Source organism: Enhydra lutris, unplaced genomic scaffold (assembly GCF_002288905.1).
Source record: "Enhydra lutris kenyoni isolate GAN:26980312 unplaced genomic scaffold, ASM228890v2 scaffoldscaffold40, whole genome shotgun sequence".
Lineage (NCBI taxonomy): Eukaryota > Metazoa > Chordata > Mammalia > Carnivora > Mustelidae > Enhydra > Enhydra lutris.
This window is the reverse complement of record NW_019154124.1, coordinates 17,591,663-17,612,506: the sequence shown is the minus strand read 5'-3', so window position 1 is coordinate 17,612,506 and position 20,844 is coordinate 17,591,663. Positions and strand designations below refer to the sequence as shown.

The 20,844-nt window shown below is 42.4% G+C and overlaps 1 protein-coding gene across 1 annotated transcript in view; it reads right to left on the bottom strand.

The window, feature by feature from the left end:
• The window catches only part of LOC111155304 (occludin), a 64,839-nt gene that overhangs the window by 2,355 nt on the left and 41,640 nt on the right, over positions 1-20,844 (bottom strand). Inside the window, exons 5-8 of the mRNA XM_022515444.1 lie at positions 14,060-14,205; positions 6,395-6,610; positions 2,850-3,021; positions 1,225-1,266 (exon numbers count right to left, since the gene is read on the bottom strand). Coding sequence (XP_022371152.1) covers positions 1,225-1,266; positions 2,850-3,021; positions 6,395-6,610; positions 14,060-14,205 — 576 coding nt within the window. The remainder of the gene's footprint in view (positions 1-1,224; positions 1,267-2,849; positions 3,022-6,394; positions 6,611-14,059; positions 14,206-20,844) is intronic.

Sequence of the window (20,844 nt, the reverse complement as noted above, 5' to 3'; positions counted from 1 at the left end):
AATCTCTACAACCAACATGGGGCTTGAACTCAAAACCCCAAGAACAAAGATGCCCCACTACATACTCTTTTAAATTCTTGCATTTAAAATTATGGTGTTTTGTGATTTTTAAAAAAATTTAATATCTATTAAAAACAAAGTTTTAAACCTAGACAGACCGATAAAGCCAAGTGTTGACAAGGATATGGAGCAAAAGGAATCTACACAGCTCGCTGGGATTATACTGGCAAACCAGGAAAGCTGTTGACACCATTTACCCAAGGTCAGAGAGATACTTGCCCAATGACCCTGAAATTTCACTCCCAAGCACACATCTAACAAATGTGTTCACATGTGCACAGACACTTACAAAAATGTTTCAAGCTGCATTAATTATAAAAGCCATAAGCTGGGAACAACCCAAACCCAACCAAGGCCCATATCAGACTCTACGCTCAGCACAGAGCCTGCTTTTCCCTCTGATCTTCAGTGCTTGTGCTTTCACTCTTGCTCAAATAAATAAATAAATAAATAAAATCTTTTTTTTTTTTTTAAAGATTTTATTTATTTATTTGACAGAGAGAGATCACAAGCAGGCAGAGAGGTAGGTAGAGAGAGAGGAGGAAGCAGGCTCCCTGCTGAGCAGAGAGCCTGATGCGGGGCTCGAACCCAGGACCCTGAGATCATGACCCGAGCCGAAGTCAGCGGCTTAACCCACTGAGCCACCCAGGCGCCCCAATAAATAATATCTTTTAAAAAAGAAATCACATCTAAAATATACATACTACATGATTCCATGCACATTAAGTCCAAATAGGCTAAACTCCTCTATGTTGGTAGAAGATAGGATGGTAGTTATCTCTGGGGAGAAGGAAAACTGGAGGAGAGCATAAGAGGGTTTGCCAGGGAAATGTATACACTGGGAAATGTATTTCTTCATCTGGGTGCCAGCTACAAAGGTATATGGTCGCTTGGTGAAAATTTACCACATCGTACACTCATGATGTGTGGTTTCTGTATATATATACTTCAAGTTTTTAAAAAAAGCTTATCAGAATTGGTTGTAGCTGCAAACAACTGAAATTAAGTTCTACCTTCTGTTACAGTTTTCAGCTTGTGGTCTTAGGGCCTTTTGTCATAATCAGTGCTTATGTGATAAGGTGTTCATAGTCATTTCAAAAGGTTAAGTAAAAGACATAATAGAAAAATTCTTCCTCGAAGGATCTTACAATCTGGGATACTTACTCCCTTAACTTGCTTCAGTCTATTGTACTCATCAGCGGCAGCCTGTCAATGAGAAACACAATAGAGGATGGTTAGTGGGGCATTTTCTCTTTCAAAAATAACAGTCCCGATGTTCTATTTTGGAGCTAAAACTGACACCAATGCCAAAATGACAGGCAATTAAAATAATGAAGACTTTAGTTCTGACAACTATCATAGTCAGCAAGGGGGCCTTAAGGCAGCCAGTAAAGAGAAATGCATGACTTATTCCTCACGTTTCATTTTCATAGGCAGGTTAACTATTTTGTTTAGCTGCCTCTCATCTGTCCCCATGTGGTCCGTGTGCCACGCTGACACCAGAGAGCTCTTCACTAAAGCATAGCTTTCACCTGGTTACAGCCCATTATGAAACTGGTCTGAGTTCCCTAGTAACTAACTGAAATACATATGTATTATGTATATATGTAAGTGTACAAACATATACCCACACTAATATATATATTTGTGATGTATATATTACAGATACAAGTTAATATATTATATACTATACATATATAAAATATTTTGAGCAATAAACTAGTGTTGGATTATAACGCAAAGCATAAAACAGATATCCATTCAAACTAGTATTGGATTATAACGCAAAGCATAAAACAGATATCCATTTATGTCAGTACTGACATAAACTTATGTCAATACTGATATAAATGATTAAAATAAATAAATGCAAGGAAGTGACCAATTTCTTATGCACAAGAATTCCAAATAATTTGTGTAGGTGCACTGTCTTTAAAGAGCTAAAGCATAATTTCCCATTCCTGAAGGGTGATGTAGGCATAGTGACTTCCTTGTAAAGAGTACAGTATAGAAAGGGGGATTAAAAAGGAAAGAGTAGGGGCACCTGGGTGGCTCAGTGGGTTAGGCCTCTGCCTTCAGCTCAGGTCATGATCCCAGTGTCCTGGGATCGAGCCCCGCATCGGGCTCTCTGCTCCGCAGGGAGCCTGCCTCCACCTCTCTCTCTCTGCCTGCCTCTCTGCCTACTTGTGATCTCTGTCTGTCAAATAAATAAATAAAATCTTAAAAATAAATAAATAAATAAAAATAAAAAGGAAAGAGTAACTTTCATAGACAAACATTATCTCAGCCAAGGGGGAAAAAAACCACCACCACCATAAACTACTGCTGAGTAAAATAATTAAGAAGGATGTAGTAAAACACAAGATAACTTCATATCAAAGATGGTGTGTGTCTAGGTGCACTTGTGCACGAAGGGGCTATTTTAACAACCAATATTTTGGTGACAACCAACTGACAGAATTTAAGGCAGTTTATTTTTCTGTACCCAATTCTGTTTGCTTAATATTTTATATAAAGAATGAACTGTGTTTATAAATAGAAAAATATAGCTTTTTTTTTAATAGAAAGGGATACATGTACATAGACTAATTTTTGTACTTTGTAACTACATTAGTACACTCTTCATTTTGGAAAGACTTTCATCCAAGACAGGATTTCAGTTGTTTTTCAAGGAAATCAATTTGAGAACTGCTAGCAAAATCTGAGTCTGCATTAGTAGAAAGGATACTCTATCTTCATAGATTAGAATAACATCATCTATAATATGTAATTATCAGGTCTGAATTTACCATGTACTCTTCACTTTCTTCTCTATAGTCATCCAATTCTTTATCCAGACGAGAGAGTTCTTTATTGACCTCATCGAGTTCTGCTTGTAAGCTCTTATATTCCTGCAGGCCAGTGTCAAAATTTCTCTTGTACTGTTGTCTTTGTTGATCTGAAGTAATAGGTGGATATTCCCTAAAAATTGAGAAAATGACTATGACTCTAGCAGACATAAACTCCAGTATTTCTTCATCAAAGATAATGAAGCTGGTGGGATATGGAAAATTACAATCTCCTGCTTTCGTTTTGTTGCTTATAGAAAGAGAAAGGTGGGATGCAAATGAGTTCTCTTAAGAAGATTATACTTCAGGGGCACCTGGGTGGCTCAGTCAGATGAGGATCAGACTCTTGATTTCAGCTTAGGTCATAAAACCAATCATCTTTGGGCTCCATGCTCAGCATGGCGGCTGCTTAAGATTCTCGCCCACTCTCTCCCCTCTCTCAAAAAAAAAAAAAAAGAATGATTATACTTTATATATCACTGCTTATGCTTTTAAAAATACTATGCTTGAAAATATATATATACTATGCTTGGGGGGAGTGCAGTGCCTGGGTGTCCGTGAGTTGAGTGGCTGACTCTTGGTTTTTGCTCAGGTCATGACTTTAGGGTCCTGGGATCAAGCCTAGTGTTGGCTCCACTTCAGTGGGGAGCCTGCTTGAGATTACTTCTCTCCCTCTCCCTCAGTTTGTGCATGGTCTCTAAAATAAATACATCTTTTAAAAATAAAATACTGTGCTTATATAATTTTTAGAAATAAAATTAAAGGGGCGCCTGGGTGGCTCAGTGGGTTAAAGCCTCTGCCTTCGGCTCAGGTCATGATCCTATGGTCCTAGGATCGAGCCCCGCATCGGGGGGGGGGGGTCTCTGCTCAGCAGGGAACCTGCTTCTTCTTCTCTCTCTCTGCTTGTCTCTCTGCCCACTTGTGATCTCTGTCTATCAAATAAATAAATAAATAGAAATCTTAAAAAAAAAAAGAAAGAAAATTAAAAATCATTTATGAACTTTAAGGTTCAAGTCATAGGAACTCATTTATTCTAAATATACAACACCACACAATTATAGAATATTTCTGTTTAAAGTCTTAAAACTGGAATTTTGGAACATAAAGTATGTTTTCGTCATCACAGTGGCAGAGCAGGTGACAGCCAGGTAGTTGTTTTCTGCTACCAACTACAGTTTTTAGATTGTCTTTTTATTTTTTTTAAAGATTTTTAAAATTTATTTATTTGACAGACAGAGATCACAAGTAGGCAGAGAGGCAAGCAGAGAGAGAGGAGGAAGCAGGCTCCCTGCTGAGCAGAGAGCCCAATGTGGGGCTCAATCCCAGGACCCGGGGATCATGACCGGAGCCGAAGGCAGAGGCTTTAACCCACTGAGCCACCCAGGTGCCCCTAGATTGTCTTTTTAAATTGATCTTGTTTTCCTAAACAGGAATAGCTTATTTGGAGTCCTTTGATTACAGAAGTAGACTTTAAAATGTACATGTACAAAAATACATGCTCAGCATACAAATAATGCAGCAATGCACAAAACTGGAAAAAAAAAAGCCCTGAAATTCTGCATCACTTGTAATTCTCAATATACTAGCCATTTTTTATGTGTCACTGCGATGCTCATTAACTAACAATCCACTGAGGAAATACTCTGAATTATTTCACAGGACTAAGGAACTTCACAACAACAGGGAATTTCCATTTTTACATCAAAATTGGCCTAACATCTTCATTTTACAAAGATGAGAAATGAAATGATTTGCTCAAAAGAGGAGTAAGAATTGAGGCTTCTTGGGGCGCCTGGGTGGCTCAGTGGGTTAAGCCACTGCCTTCGGCTCAGGTCACGATCTCAGGGTCCTGGGATCGAGCCCCACATCGGGCTCTCTGCTCAGCAGGGAGCCTGCTTCCTCCTCTCTCTCTGCCTGCCTCTCTGCCTGCTTGTGATCTCCCTGTCAAATAAATAAATAAAATCTTTAAAAAAAAAAAAAAAAAAAGAATTGAGGCTTCTTAAAAGTTTTAATTTAGGGATGCCTGGGTGGCTCAGTTGGTTAAGCAGCTGCCTTCGGCTCAGGTCATGATCCCAGCATCCTGGAATCGAGTCCCACATCGGGCTCCTTGCTTGTCAGGGAACCTGCTTCTCACTCTGCCTCTGCCTGCCATTCTGTCTGCCTGTGCTCGCTCTCTCCCTCTCTCTCTCTGACAAATAAAAAACTTAAAAAAAAAAAATCTTTAAAAAAAAAAAATCTTTAAAAGTTTTAATTTAGGGGCACCTGGGTGGCTCAGTGGGTTAAAGCCTCTGCCTTCAGCTCAGGTCATGATCCCCGGGTCCTGGGATCGAGCCCCGCACTGGGCTCTGCTCTGCGGGGAGCCTGCTTCCCCCTCTCTCTTTCTCTGCCTAATTGTGATCTCTGTCTGTCAAATAAATAAAATCTTAAAAAAAAAAAAAAGTTTTCATTTAAATCTTCCATGGTTCTTGTTAAAAATATATTTTATAGCTAGATGGCTGAACTTGGCCAAGGACTTCTATTTTCGAAGATTTATTCATCTGAGAGACAGAGAGCGAGCGAGCATGCAGGGGAGGGGGAGAGGGAGAGAATCTCAAGTAAATTCCCCACTGGAAATGTGGCTCGATCTCATCACCTGAGCCAAAACCGAGGTTAACCTACTGAGCTACTCGGGCGTCCCTGGCCAAGAACTCTTGTGGAGAAAGGGGAATGAGGAATGAGAATCACCAGTGAGATTTCATACTCTACTATACCACTCATCCCTCCTTTCACCCTGAGAAGCAATGTTTTGATGCACCAAGATTCACACTGCAGATGTTTCTGATTTGTACCCCACTTCTCAGAATCCCTGAGCATCAAAGGGCCACACACCACCCACAAGTGGAGTTGGTAATGATGCACTGTAACTCAACCACCAGCACACACAGGAACTTAACCACATCTGCGCCAGAACACGCATTGTTCACTGTTTACGTAACTGTTTGCCAAAGTCCTCCGGATTAAACTTTTTTTTTTTTTTGACAGACAGAGATCACAAGTAGGCAGAGAGGCAGGCAGAGAGGGAGGGGAAAGCAGGGTCCCCGCTGAGCAGAGAGCCCGATGCGGGGCTCGATCCCAGGACCCTGAGATCGTGACCAGAGCCGAAGGCAGAGGCCCAACCCACTGAGCCACCCAGAGGATTAAACTTTTAAAAGACTCTCTTGTCTCATCATGAAATCTTAACTTAAAAGTGAATGCCAGGGGCGCCCGAACACTGGTGGGGTTCATCAGTCACCTCGTGAAAGATGCTCAACATGTTTTTAGGACACAGTCACAGCCAAACAGACCCCTCCCCATCCACCTTTGTTATCAAAGAGTACTAGGGGGGAAAAAAGCCTCCAGTCCTGGCTGTTCAAGGATGAAATCACACCACCTAAGCCCAGCTGAGCCGGCAAGCACTCCCCCAGCCGTCTGGCCCAGGCTAACATCAGAACCGGCATAGGCGGTTCCCGCACGATGCCATCCACTACCTGATCCAGTCCTCCTCCAGCTCATCACACGACTCTCCGCCAGTCGTGTAGTCTGTTTCATAGTGGTCCTGCTCCGGCCGCTTGGACCTGCCTGCTCTTCCTTTCGTGGGGGCCCTTCTGGAAGGCGTCTCGAAGTTGCTGCTGCTGCTGTAGCGAGGCTGCCTGAAGTCATCCATGGGCGAGGTCACCGGCAGCTCCTGCACCACTTCCGGCACCCTAACGAAACAGCAAGCAGTGTTCAGGGATGGCGGGGTCCACTACAGCCCGTGGCCAGCAAGAGCACCATAACCACAGAGAGCCACAACAGTACACACTAAGAGACATCCACACCTATGTGCGTTCGCACAAGCAATTCACGTACTCCGCATGACGGAGATCCCCAGGCTCCTGCATTCAGGTTAGCACCAGCTCAGACAGACCCTCTGGAACACACCAGAGGCTTTCAGGTTCCAATGTAAGAGGAGGCCCTCTGGAAATCCTTCTGAGTAAAATGGACCCAAGACTGCACTTTAGGAAGCCCAGGCTGCTGTGGGAGAGGTGTTTCCTGGACCTGTGCCAGGGACTTACTCCACAAAAGGCGGTCAAGAAAATAACACTCAGGATTCTTTTCCACAGGTTCGTGGAATTCCGAGAGTTGAAGAGAAATGCACGTACCTATCTACCTTTGGAAGATGACTCTCAGAGGTAAGTATTTTTTATTTAAAGATTTTATTTATTTATTTGACAGAGATAGGCAGAGAGGCAGACAGAGAAGGAAGCAGGCTCCCTGCTGATCAGAGAGCCCGATGAGGGGCTGGATCCCAGGACCCTGGGATCATGACCTGAGCCAAAGGCAGAGGCTTTAACCCACTGAGCAACCCAGGGACCCCAGAGGTAAGCATTTTTAATATTAATTCTAGACTCCTATACAGCAGTTTTCTTGTCAAGATACAATCTAGAAAAACTAAAGTACTAAAAATTTAAACTGCTATGTTCATCTTATAGCCATGTAGACTGAATGGCATGGAAGCATTACAATTATTAGACTTATTTTCCTAATGCAATTATTTAATATTGCATTAGATTTTTAATTGCAAATGTTTCTGTGCCAAGCATGAAAACGAGGCCAAACACAGAAGTAACTAGCAAGAGCTATGGCAATGGTTAAGTACATGTGAGTGACAGCGATGCCGAGCTTAACTCTCCCTGGCAGCAGAGCTGCAGACGGGCAAGAAGAGTGCTGAAAGGAAGACAAAAGACAGGCCAGAGACTTTCAAGCCTCAGCCTTGATATTCAAACCAACTATTAAAAACGTCTTAAGATTTTTGTTTTCTCACTGCTTTCAATTTACAGAAGCTCTCATCTTGAGCTTTGTGTGTGAAGTATAATCTATTTTCTAGGGGATCCAGAACTGCTTGCCACTAACTGTTGTCAAAGTCCAGATTTCTATCACACTTACTGATGTCTTGTAGAAGCCTAAAGCGTTGGGATGTGTATGCACAGTTGCGGAGGTTAAGTGGGATTTATGCCTACTATTGAATGTATTCAGGTTACACTGGCTTTGTATGCTTTGTTATTGCTACATCTAAAGAAGGGAAAATGTGACTTTCTCCATGAGTCAATGAGTAACAAGTTCCTAGACACTCTGCCAAAATTGCCAGTATTATGCTTCTTGCTCTGGGAACGCAGTAGGTGTATTTGAGGGAGTAGTGACTAGAGGAGGAGGAAGCCAAACAGCAAAAGAAATTAGAAAAGAACAAAACCCAAAACATTAAAACAGGCCTCCTCCCATAATTACATTAGATATTGATCTTATAAATCTTTACTTTGTTGGGCTCCTCTGCCCCTTCCCCTTGCTTGTACTCTCCCTCCCTCTCTCTCAAATAAATAAATACAATCTTTTAAAATAAATAAATAAATAAATAAATAAATAGCTCTTTACTTTGGAAGTTTTCCACCTCCCACTCTCCTACATACTTTCAACACCAGAGGGTAACATACTTGATACAGCATAAAACCTAAACGCAAAATGCTTACAAGTATATATACATTTAAGAGCTAGGGAATATGGGGGCGCCCGGGTGGCTCAGTGGGTTAAGTCTCTGCCTTCGGCTCAGGTCATGATCTCAGGGTCCTGGGATCAAGCCCCACATCGGGCTCTCTGCTCAGCTTCCCTTCCACCCCCGCCTGCCTCTCTGCCTACTTGTGATCTCTGTCTCTCAAATAAATAAATAAATAAAATATTTAAAAAAAAAAGAGGGAATATGTGTACCGTCAATAATCTCTGAACCTACCTTTAGATACAAATTCAATTAGGTCATAATCTGCATGACCCTGAAGAGGCAACCAGCTGTATGCTTTCCCTGGTCTCCAAACTCAGTCTCCAGGACCAGAAGTTCACCCTTGTGTATTCTATCTCTTCTATGCATATGTTTTCTTTACACATCCTCCCTCACTTGCCTTTGGTTCTCCCACCTCGCCCTGATTCTCAGTGTAGCTACTGTGTGTGGTCTTCTGTCCCTAGTAGATCGCCACCTCCATGAGAACAAGGACTTGGAATTCCCGGGGCACCTAGCCAACTACTGGGTACATGGCAGGTGTTCAAGAGAATTCCTGAACTTGGGGCACCTGGGTGGCTCAGTGCGTTAAAGCCTCTGCCTTCAGTTCAGGTCATGATCCCAGGGTCCTGGGATGGAGCCCCGCATGGGGCTCTGCTCTGCGGGGAGCCTGCTTCCTCCAATCTCTCTACCTGCCTCTCTGCCTACTTGTGATCTCTGTCTGTCAAATAAATAAATAACTAATCTTTAAAAAAAAAAAGAGAGAGAGAGAGAATTCCTGAACTGAAAACACATTCACAAGAATCCTCTTTTCTGATTGACACCCAGTACCCACGAGGGAAGAGAAACAAGACATGATCAACATCAGTCAGCATACTGTCCATTATGTACATGGTATTTTATTTGATTTTTAATCTTTTTTCCAAAGAATTTATTTATTTATTTGAGAGACAGAGGGGACAGGGAGGAGAGGCAGAGGAAGAAGCAGGCTGCCTGCAGAGCAGAGAGCCCAAAGCGGGACTCGATCCCTGTCTCTGAGATCTTGACCTGAGCCAAAGTCAGATGCTTAATGACTGAGCCACCCAAGTGCCACTATGTAGTATTTTAGAACTGTCACCATTACTGGGGGGAATATCTAAACCTTGTCAATCAGAGAACCCCATCTCCCTAGCCTTGGGAATGATAATGACTCAAAAAGGGCCAATCAGGAATCTTTCAATATATTTTGTATGTCAGCTTTGGGAAAAAACATTCTATTTTCTAAATCCTGTGCTGGAAGGTCAACGTAGCCTGGAAAATGTGGATGACTGTGCTGTTTTAATAGAAGCTGTACCGACAATAAAGCCCACACAACAACAGGAGTCCTCATATCTTCCTTCTGAGTTCCTGGCTCACACCCTTCCTGAAGGGAGCCCATTCCTTGGTCTAATGTGGACCAGTGAATTCCTACAACTTGTATACAGTCCTAACAGATTATCTTCATGGCTTCTTTACTGCACCATACAAGGGTTCATTGGCACTCTCGGGTGTCAGCCCCCTTGAAAGCTCTGGGACATGCCAACATTCAACTTCCTTGACTTACAAAGATGAATTCACCCTGGATTTGGACAGGATAGCAGGAGAGGTACCTAGTTGGTGGGGGGGTAGCTCCTAAATTTAACTAGAAAAGGTAGAGAAGCAACCATTTTCAGTTAAATTCTGCTATCTCCTAACCCAGTGTGAATTCTAATTGCCCTGAAATTCTAAGATATAGGACATGATGAGCACAAGGCACCAGACACAACCGTAATTACCATATGATTCCACTTTATAAGAACTTCAATAATAAACTCAACTAAGAGGTAGTTACAGTCATCAAAATTGTGGTGGGGATGGAGATATCAATGAAGAATGGGCACATGAGGACCTTTTGGAGTGCTTGGTATGTCTCTCTGTTGGTGTGGTGGTAGTTACTTTAGCATTCACACATGCAAAAAATCATCAAACTGTATGTGTTCAAGATTAGTACTCTTTACTGAATGTGTGTTATGCCCCGGGGAAAAAAATTCTAAGTGTGGAGGTACCTCATCCTTACCATGGAGCTCAGACACAATGTTCTTGCTCTAATTCCTTGTCTATGGACTACAAAAGCAAGGAGAGGCCCTCGTGGGCTACTAAGCACCTTTATGAAAGCCTGAGGACAGACAAACCCACGACATAATGTGCATCCCCTACCCCATACAAGTGGATGTGCTCTGAATCTTCCAGAGCATGAAGAAATCTGCCATGGGCAACACCCGGCCATTTCTATTATTCCCCAGAGGCTGCAAGTTCCTTTCAACATTATCGGATACAAAACAGGACATAATGTTCCATCACATTCCTTAGCACCATCCCCATCCTCCCCTTCTTCTAGATTTTTTTTTTTTTCCCCTTCTTCTAGATTTTGAAACTAAGCATCACATTTGCATTTCCCAGACCTTCAAAAAAGTTCTAGGGTGTAGGCTGGGAATATGAATAAGTACGCCCCCTGAGGACTACAATTCGAGTGTACCTATCAAAATGAAATAAGAAATTTCTTCCAGCTCAGCATTTCTGCTTTTAGTTATTTCTCTTCCAGATGCATTCGCATATGTGAAAAGTGATTCATGTACAAGTTTATATCCTGCAGCAATTTGTAATAAAACATTGGGGGAAAAGTGTGCATCAATGTAGGGTTAACAAATTATAGTATATCCATCTGGTGGAATATTATGCCGCTATAAAGCAGATCAGTAAACTCTTTGTACGCTGATATGCACAATCTCCAAGACATATTGCTAATAATGTATTTAATACATTAGTATTTTTTAAAAAGATTTTATTTTTATTTATTTGAGATGGAGGGAGAAGAGCAAGGGACCACGAATGGGGGGGCAGAGAGAGCAGGAGAAGCAGGCTCCCCACTGAGCAGGGAGCCCAACATGAGGCTCGATTCCAGGACCCCGAGACCATGACCTGAGCCAAAGGTATACACTTAACCAACTGGGCCACCCAGGTACCCCCCAATATGCCAGTATTTTCTTTCTTTCTTTTTTTTTTTTTTAAAGATTTTATTTATTTATTTGTCAGAGAGAGAGAGAGCGAGCGAGCACAGGCAGACAGAGTGGCAGGCAGAGGCAGAGGGAGAAGCAGGCTCCCCACAGAACAAGGAGCCCGACGCGGAACTCGATCCCAGGATGCTGGGATCATGACCTGAGCCGAAGGCAGCTGCTTAACCAACTGAGCCACCCAGGCGTCCCATGCCAGTATTTTCTAAAGAAAGGTCTAACTAATGTACATTTTGGCCAACATATTTTAAAAATAATTTCTGGAATTATAAGAGAAATTAAGAGAAATCAAGAGTTATATAAGAGGGGCACCTGGGTGGCTCAGTGGGTTAAAGCCTCTGCCTTCAGCTCAGGTCGTGATCCCAGGGTCCTGGAATGGAACCTCGCATCAGGCTCTCTGCTCAGCGGGGAGACTGCTTCCTCCTCTCTCTCTGCCTGCCTCTCTGACTACTTGTGATCTCTGTCTGTCAAATAAATAAATAAAATCTTAAAAAAAAAAAGTTATATAAGAAAAATTGGTGGGGTGCCTGGGTGGCTCAGTTGGTTAAGCATCTGACTCTTGATCTCAGATCAGGTTTTGATCTCAGGGTTGTGAGCTCAAGCTCTGCACCTGAGTTCAAGCCCAGTGTGAAGCCTACTTAAAAAAAAAAAAAAAAAGAAAGTGGTAACACTAGCTGCCTCTAGGAACAGGAACTAGGTAGTGGGGGACAAAAGCTAAACCTATGTCCCTTTTCCATTTTATATTTACAAATGTACTGGCTTATTCAAGAATAAGTAAGATTTTTAAATTGTTGCAAATGAATTTGTGAAAATATCTTGGTTTTCATGAAAAGAGACAGCATGTGGAATACTGTGTAACCATTCAGGCTTTATAATTAATTTAGAGGCACAGCTGGTCACAAGATGCATTATAAATATTTATTATGTATGCACGGAAGTCATACAAATCATAGTTTTAAACTTTTACAAGGATTGTGTCTCTACTTTGTACACCTTTGCCCCTGACTGCCTCAAGCACTATGGCTTTTTCTCAAAATCCAAACAGAAGGAGAACAAAGAAAATGCTCTTCCTCCAAATCATTCACAACTGAAACCAATGGCATAGTCAATTCTAAAGACCCAAACAAAATATGTATTGAGGGTAAGGCAAACTCCTGTCTGTTTCCAAGTTCCATTCCAGGGTAATAATAAACCCTATTGTCTCAAACTGACTCCACAATTAACTTAGCTGCAGGTGCCCAAACTACCATGCATTCGGGGGGATTTCTACCTAAAGTGGACCACTAGATGGGAGGGATGGGGGTAGGCGCGGGAGCTGGAGATACAACTTTGAAGCAACACCAAGTTTTCCAGCAGATACACCTTTAACTTAAAACAATCCAAGTAGTTAAAGGGAAGGTTTATTTTTTAGTCTACAAAGGAATCTGAAGTTCTAGAATTGTATATAGAAAAGGGGGTGGCTGCCTGAGTCAGTCACTGGAATACATGACTCTTAATCTCAAGGCTGTGAGTTTCAGCCCCACCGTGGGTGTAGAGGTGACCTAAAAATAAAATATTCAGGGGCACCTGGGTGGCTCGGTGGGTTGGGCCTCTGCCTTCCGCTTGGATCATGATCTCAGGGTCCTGGGATTGAGCCCTGAATCAGGCTCTCTGCTCAGCGGGGAGCTTGCTTCCCCATCTCTCTCCCCCTCTGCCTGCCTCTCTGCTTACTTGTGATCTCTCTGTCAAATAAATAAATAAAACCTTAAAAAAATAATAAAATAAAATCTTCAAAAAAAAGATGAATAATTTTTCATCCTCAGGCAGAAATTATATCCAGTCTACAACAGTATTTCAAAACACCCTTACCTCTCTAGTCATTAGGTTGAATTAGAATTAGGCTTTAGGGTAAATTATAACCACAATAGGCATACCATTTCAGCAACCATAATGGCACCTACTAGGTGACACCATCTAGGCTAGAAGCTCAGTGTGAGATTATTTACACTACTTGTAAAACTACACCTACAGGCTTTATCAGTTTTACATCCTCCCAGCAACATGAAGGATCTAGCACAGCCAGTGAGATCTCAGAATTCCTGAATTCAAACAAAGTCTGCTCGTTAAATAAAGATGGACGTGCCTGGGGTGGATCAACCTGCAACCTTCCCCTTCCATTCATGAGACCTCTCAGGCAAGGAGAGACAGAACCGCACACAGCTCTGCTTTCTATCAGTACCATCCTCTACTTTAACCTCAACTTCAAAACCAGCAACAGGGAAGAGAACCACTTTTTTAGAGCAAAAAAAACCCCCAATTTATCCTTTCACCCTTAAACCAGCAAGAGAAAAGAAGCTTAGAAGGGGGAGAAGATCCCATCCGCTGACAGTCCCACCCTTCTCATCTGCCAACCCTCCATCAACAACGCAAAAGATCAGTCTCCAGCCTTTGGGAAACTGTTAAATTTATTTATTTATTTTAAAGCATTTATTTTAAATGGTACAACAGGAACTGATTTATCAATGTATCCAATTACTCATTTTTAAGACTCATTCTATCTGAGGGAGGAAGATGCTACTTACGGTGTTGATTTGTAGGAAGACTCCGGATAGGGCCTCTTGTCATTCACTTTACCATTAGAAGAGTAGGCCACGGGAATGTCCACTCTCTCCACATAGTCAGAAGGGGGAGGATGCATGTCCTGTGTGCCTGCAGAAACGTTTTTAACCTAAAGAAAAAGCCCCAGGAGACACAGTTATTACTGACCCTGTAATTTAAAGGGGAAAGAAATGAAGAAAAATATCACATATAAAATTACCTAATACTTATTGGGCTCATTAAATACTGTTAACCCACCTTGTTATTGTTAGTGTTAACAATCAAATCCGTATTCCTACCAATACACAAATGATGCCATTGTTAATTTAACAAGTCCAGAATTACAAAGAAGGAAAAAAAATCCCAATTACCTGACCCTCATCCTGATGTGACCAGGCAGAAAGATTATCCATTGCTCCACCCCATATACAAGGACTAATCTCATTTTATCTAGGCTGGGTCTGGGTTAGGGCAAGAATTTTCATTTCATTTCTTTTCCTTTCCTTTCTTCTTTTTTTTTTTTTTTTAAAGATTTTATTTATTTTATAGAGAGCACAGAGAACACAAGCGGGGGAGTGGCAGAGGGAGAGGGAGAAGAAGACTCCCCACTGAGAGGGAGGCCGACACGGAGCTCAATCCCAGGACCCCGGGATCATGACCTGAGCCGAAGGCAGACGCTTAACCAACTGAGCCACCCAGGCGCCCCAAGAATTTTCATCTCTAACAAGTTCTAAGGTAATGCTTATGCTGCTGTCTGGGCACCACAGTTAGAAAACAACTAATCTAGGACAAAAGACACTGGTTCTTCTTAACCTATCCACACTAAATATGGAATGTTGAAGCCACAGAAGAAATTAAGAAGTGCAAACTGATTTCTGCTATAGTTCTTTAATGAGAGATTTGTTTATCTTTTTTTTAAGATTTTATTTATTTATTTGACAGAGATCACAAGATCACAAGTAGGCAGAGAGAGGGGGGGAAACGGGCTCCCTGCTGAGCAGAGAGCCCGATGTGGGGCTCGATCTCAGGACTCTGAGACAATGACATGAGCCGAAGGCAGAGGCTTAACCCACTGAGCCACCCAGGTGCACCTATTCTCCTTTAACATACATTTTCAATGGCTCTGTTCTTAATACATGACCTCAGTATCAGGAAAAACCAAACAATCTGATTAAAAATGGGCAGAGGACCTGATAGACATTTCCCCAAAGAAGACGAACAGATGGCCAACAGACACATGAAACCATAAAAAAACTGACAGAAAAAAACTTAAGATGACACACACAAATGGAAAGATACTCCATGCTCTCGGATTGTAAGAACCATTATTGTTCGTATGTCCATACTACCCAAAGCAATCTACAGATGTAATGCAGTCCCTATCAAAATACCAACAGCACTGTTCACAGAACTAGAATAATATCTGAAATTTGTATGAAGGCACAAAGACTCCAAAAAGCCAAAGCAGTCTTGGGAAAGAACAACAAAACTGAAGGTATCACAACCCTGGACTGCAAGATATACTAAAAAGCTGAAGTATTCAAGACAGCATGGTACTGGGACAAAAATTAGACACACAGATCAACGGAACAGAATGGAGAGCGCAGAAACAGACCACACTCATATGGTCGAACTAGACAAAGGAGGCAAGAACACAGAACCTGGAGAAAACAGTCTCTCCAACAGATGGGGCTGCACAACTGGACGGCGGTATGCCAAGGCTGAAACTGGATCACTGTCCTACACCAAATACACAAACTCAAAACGGCCTAAAGACCTAACTGGGAGGCCTGAAACCATACAACAATTAGAAGAAAACACAGGCAGTAATCTTTTTGGCATCAGCTATAGAAATATTTTTCTAGGTCTGTCTCCTGAGACAAGGCAAACAAAAGCAAAAATAAACTACCAGGACTACCCCAAAATAAAACTTTCGCACAGCAAAGTTAACAATCAACAAAACAAAGAGGCAACATACTGAATGAGAGAAGGTATTTGCGAATGATATATCCAATAAGGGATTAATATCTAAAATACATGAACTCAGCATCCAGAAAAAACAAACAATCTGATTAAAAATGGGCAGAGGACCTGACACATTTCTCCCAAGACGACACACAAATGGCCAAGACACGCATGAAAAGATGCTCAACATCACCAATCATCAGGGAAATGCAAATCAAAACCATTATGAGGTATCACCTTACACCCGCCAGAAAGGCGAAAATCAAAAAGAAATAATAAGAAGACAAAATAATGATGATAACAACAACAACAACAACAACACAAAGACAAGACACCGGTAAAGATGTGGAGAAAAAGGAACCCTCAGGCACTACTGGACAGAATGCAAACTGGTGCAGCCACTATGGAATACAGTATGGAGGCTCCTCAAAAAATTAAAAATAGGCCATAAGATCCAGTCATTCCACTACTGGCCATTTGCCCAAAGAAAACAAAAACACTAATTCAAAAAGATATATGCATCCCTCCCTGTGTTTACTGCAGCATTATTTACAATAGCCAAGATGTGGAAACAACCAAAGTGTCCAATGACAGCTGACTGGGCAAAGACGATGTGATGTATACGGAATAATGTTACTCAGCCACAAAAAAGAACGAGATCTGGTCATATGCAACAACATGAATGGACCTAGAAGCTATGTTAGTCATATAAGTCAAGCTAAGTCAAATAAGTCAGATAAAGAAAAACAAATACCACATGATTTCACTCATATACGGAATTTAAGAAAACAAATGAATAAACACAGAAAAAAGGAGACAAAAAACAGATCTTTTTTTTTTTTTAAGATTTTTATTTATTTAACACACAGACAGCAATCACAAGTAGGCAGAGAGGCAGGTGAATAGAGAGGGGGAAGCAGGCTCCCTACTAAGCAGAGAGCCCAATACGGGGCTCGATCTCAGGACCCTGAGATCATGACCTGAGCTGAAGGCAGAGGCTTAACCCTCTGAGCCACCCAGGCACCCCAAAAAAACCAGATCTTCAATACAAGGAACAAACCTGTGGTTGCTGGAGGGGACGTGGGTTGGGGGATAGGTAAAATAAAGGGGATTAAAAGGTGCAAACTTGGCGTGCCTGAGTGGCTCAGTGGGTTAAGCCTCTGCCTTCGGCTCAGGTTGTGATCTCAGGGTCCTGGAATCGAGCCCCATGTCAGGCTCTCTGCTCAGCAGGGAGCCTGCTTCCCCCTCTCTCTCTCTGCCTGCCTCTCTGACTACTTGTGATCTCTATCAAATAAATAAATAAACTCTTAAAAAAAAAAAAGAGGTGCAAACTTCCAGTTACAAAACAAGTCACAAAGATGAAAAGTTCAGCATAGAAAATACAGTCAGTAAGATTGTAATAAGGTTGTTTGGTGACAAGTGGTGACTATACTTATCATATGAGCAATGAGGAATATAGACAGTTGTGGAATCATTACGTCGTACACCTGAAACTGATATAACATTGTATGTTAATTTTACTACAACTAAAAAAAATTAGTGGCATGGTCAATGGGGAAATGACCTACGTCATAAAGTTCTGTTTACAGGGGCGCCTGGGTGGCTCAGTGGGTTAGAGCCTCTGCCTTCGGCTCAGGTCATGATCCCAGAGTCCTGGGATCGAGCCCCATATCGGGCTCTCTGTTCAGCAGGGAGCCTGCTTCCTCCTCTCTCTCTGTCCGCCTCTCTGCCTAATTGTGATCTCTGTCAAATAAATAAATAAAATCTTAAAAAAAAAAAAAAAAAAAAGTTCTGTTTACAGTCCAATGAGATGAGAAGACACCATATTTAGCACAGTACCTTGATGAGCATAGTAAAAACTCAGAAGATGCTGGGTTCTGAAATTAAATCCAGTTGATGTAAACAAAGAACTTCTGTAAGTATTTAAATGTGAAAGACTATTTTGCTATTAAGTCCTTACAATTAGGTTCAGCACCAATACAGCGTATTTCCCTACAACACAGTTTACGCCTTGTTTCCCATTAAGCATAGCATTGAAACACGACCTGCTCCTTTCCATCATTGCAGTAACACATACCAAGATACCTCTTTACCCACCACTTGAAGTACATAAGGTATTCTTGATTAGCAGTCCCTCAAGCCAGAAATGGGATCACTTCCTTCTGAAAGTGGGAGTTTGGCGGCAACTGGGAAACCAGTGGGTGGCTTGCAAGGGAGTGTGCTTAGATGTCACCGCATGGGGACACAGACAGGTGGGAACCATTCTCAGCTCCCAATGGATTCCCTAGAACTTGACACCACTGCCAAGCTTCACAGGCAAACGCTCCCCAAGTCAAAGGTCTATTCTTGTCTTGGACACTTCATCAGAATTTCAAAAGACTTCCTTTACTTAAAGACCCATTTAACACTTTTCCATGTTTTTCCTCTTCACAACTTGAGCGAGGCTGCAAAGCTCGACTGTTCTGGCAAACCTGAAATCGAAACCTTACCAAAAAGGCACCTGGGTGTCCTTGCAGACTTCTTAGTGCCTGGAAGGGTAAGCCCTTCCCCTGTCTTTGCCAGATAATCCTTAATTGGGCTTCAAGTCTTGGCTCACTACCAAGTAGTGGCCATGCCAATAAGCCCCCGAGGCCTTCCACACATGTCTTTGCTGAGAGATGAGGCACCCACCTGTGCTTGGTCTCGCTCAGCACCTGCGCACACAAGCCTCCCACAAGAGAGCACTTAGGCACGGCCTTACAGTCATTCCCAACCAGAATAATGGCTTGCTCCCGTCATTGTTCTAACTTCAGGAGGCACTTAAGGCGGTTCTTAAGACCACAACTTTCTGCCCACTTACAATGTGCCAAACAATGAAACACAGATCATTCAGTAGGCACAAGCGTATAGGTAAATACTAACATTCCCTTTTTAGAAATGAGGAAGCTATGACTCAGGGAGCTAGACACCTTTTCCAAGCACCCACACCAAGGAAAAGGTTAATGTGGGATTGAACTATACAGCTCCCTCAAAAGCCTCTGCTACAATCCGCCTCCCCTCCCTGGGCTGCCTCCTACCTTTCCCTGGGTCTCCAGAGCCCAGCATGCTACCAGGCACAAATCAGGAGCCCAGAACTGGCTGCAGAAAGGTGATCTCGTTTATTACTGCTGAACTTCTATGCTGTACATATCCAAACATCTTATCAAATGAGCTGCTCTGAGCTGACCTTCAGCTCTTCGAGTCAGCAGAACCAGACCAGCTTGACCCCTCACTTCACCCTCCAGCACAGGGCTCCAGTTTTTAAACTTTTTTATGCATATACACAGAAAATCCCAAGGCAGTGCTTTGCTTTGGCAGAACGTATACTAAAGTCAGAACAATGCAGGGAAGATTAATTGTTAACATGGCCCCGGTGCAAGTATGATATGCAAATTTGTAATGCATTGCAGCTTTAAAAAAAAAATTCTCCAGCCAGACTCAAAGATAAATAAGAAGCAGGCTTTGTCCTGAAAAGGAGCTTAACAATCTCTAGGCAAAGGCAAAATATGTTTGTAAAACAAGGAGTAAGGTATTTTTTTTCTTCCTATCCTTCATTTTTCCAGAAAGAAGCTGAATTACTCCTTTTCTCATAGTACCAATGCAAACTTGCTGCATTCAAAGAATAGCAGCCCCAGTGGGCACTTACACAGGAGTCCTCAGCCTGTGTTTCCTGGTGTGAGCAGAGGCATTTTTTTTTTTTTTTTTTTTTAAGATTTCATTTATTTATTTGACAGAGAGAGAGACACAGCAATAGAGGGAACACAAGCAGGGGGAGTGGGAGAGGGAGAAGCAGGCTTCCTGCTGAGCAGGGAGACCCATGTGGGGCTCCACCCCAGGACTCATGACCTGAGCCAAAGGCAGACACCTAACGCACCCTACAAAGGGATTTCTGAGCGGCGCTGGTATTACTGATTGGGTCCTCAGCCAGTCCACAGAACTTGATGACGTAGCTCAAATTCTTGACAATAAGCAAATAAAACCCACCATTCTAGTAACTGTTGTAAATTTTTAAAGCTTTAGAACCTGAGAAAAACGAGGCTTAATACTCAATAAAAAATAGTGAACAACTTTCCTAAAGTATCCTGAGAAAAGCTCTAAGGGATTAGGGTCAGAAGAAAGCAGAATGAAAATATGAAGTAAAAAAAGATAGGCCTTTTAAGCATAAGTACTGAGGGGAAAGAAAAGTTTGAGAGCCGGTGGGTACTGCTCTGAAGCCCGATGGAGCCTCGGGGCCAGCCAGCCTGGAGGCCTGATCCCATACTCCCACCCCAGAGCCTTTTAGTGGGGAGGAGACCCAAGTAAAGCAGGGGTAGTGGGGGTGGACGGATGCTGCAGAAATCCACACAGCAGGCCCAACTGGCTTCCCTTAAATGGCTTCTGTTTGAGGAGGTGCTGGTCCTAGTAGCACCCCATCCCACATTCAGACATTGTGAAAGGGAAAAACAAGACAGCAGAAGGAAGCAGACGCCTCGGTGGCAAGTTGGTTAAGTATCTGCCTTTGGCTCAGGTCATGGTCCCAGCATTCTGGAACCAAGCCCCACATGGAGCCCCACACAGGAGCCTGCTACTCCCTCTCCCTGCTGCTCCTCCTGCTTGTGCTCTCTCTCTGACGAATAAGTAAATGAAATCTTTGAAAAAGAGAAGAAAAAGGAGGGACGGACATACACAGTGGCTGTGGAGAAAACATACATCTAACCAACTAAAGAGTGACTCAGACTCACTCTTGAGACTAACTTCAAAAAGGACAAGTACTCACACAAACCATGTTTAAAGAATACAAATAGGG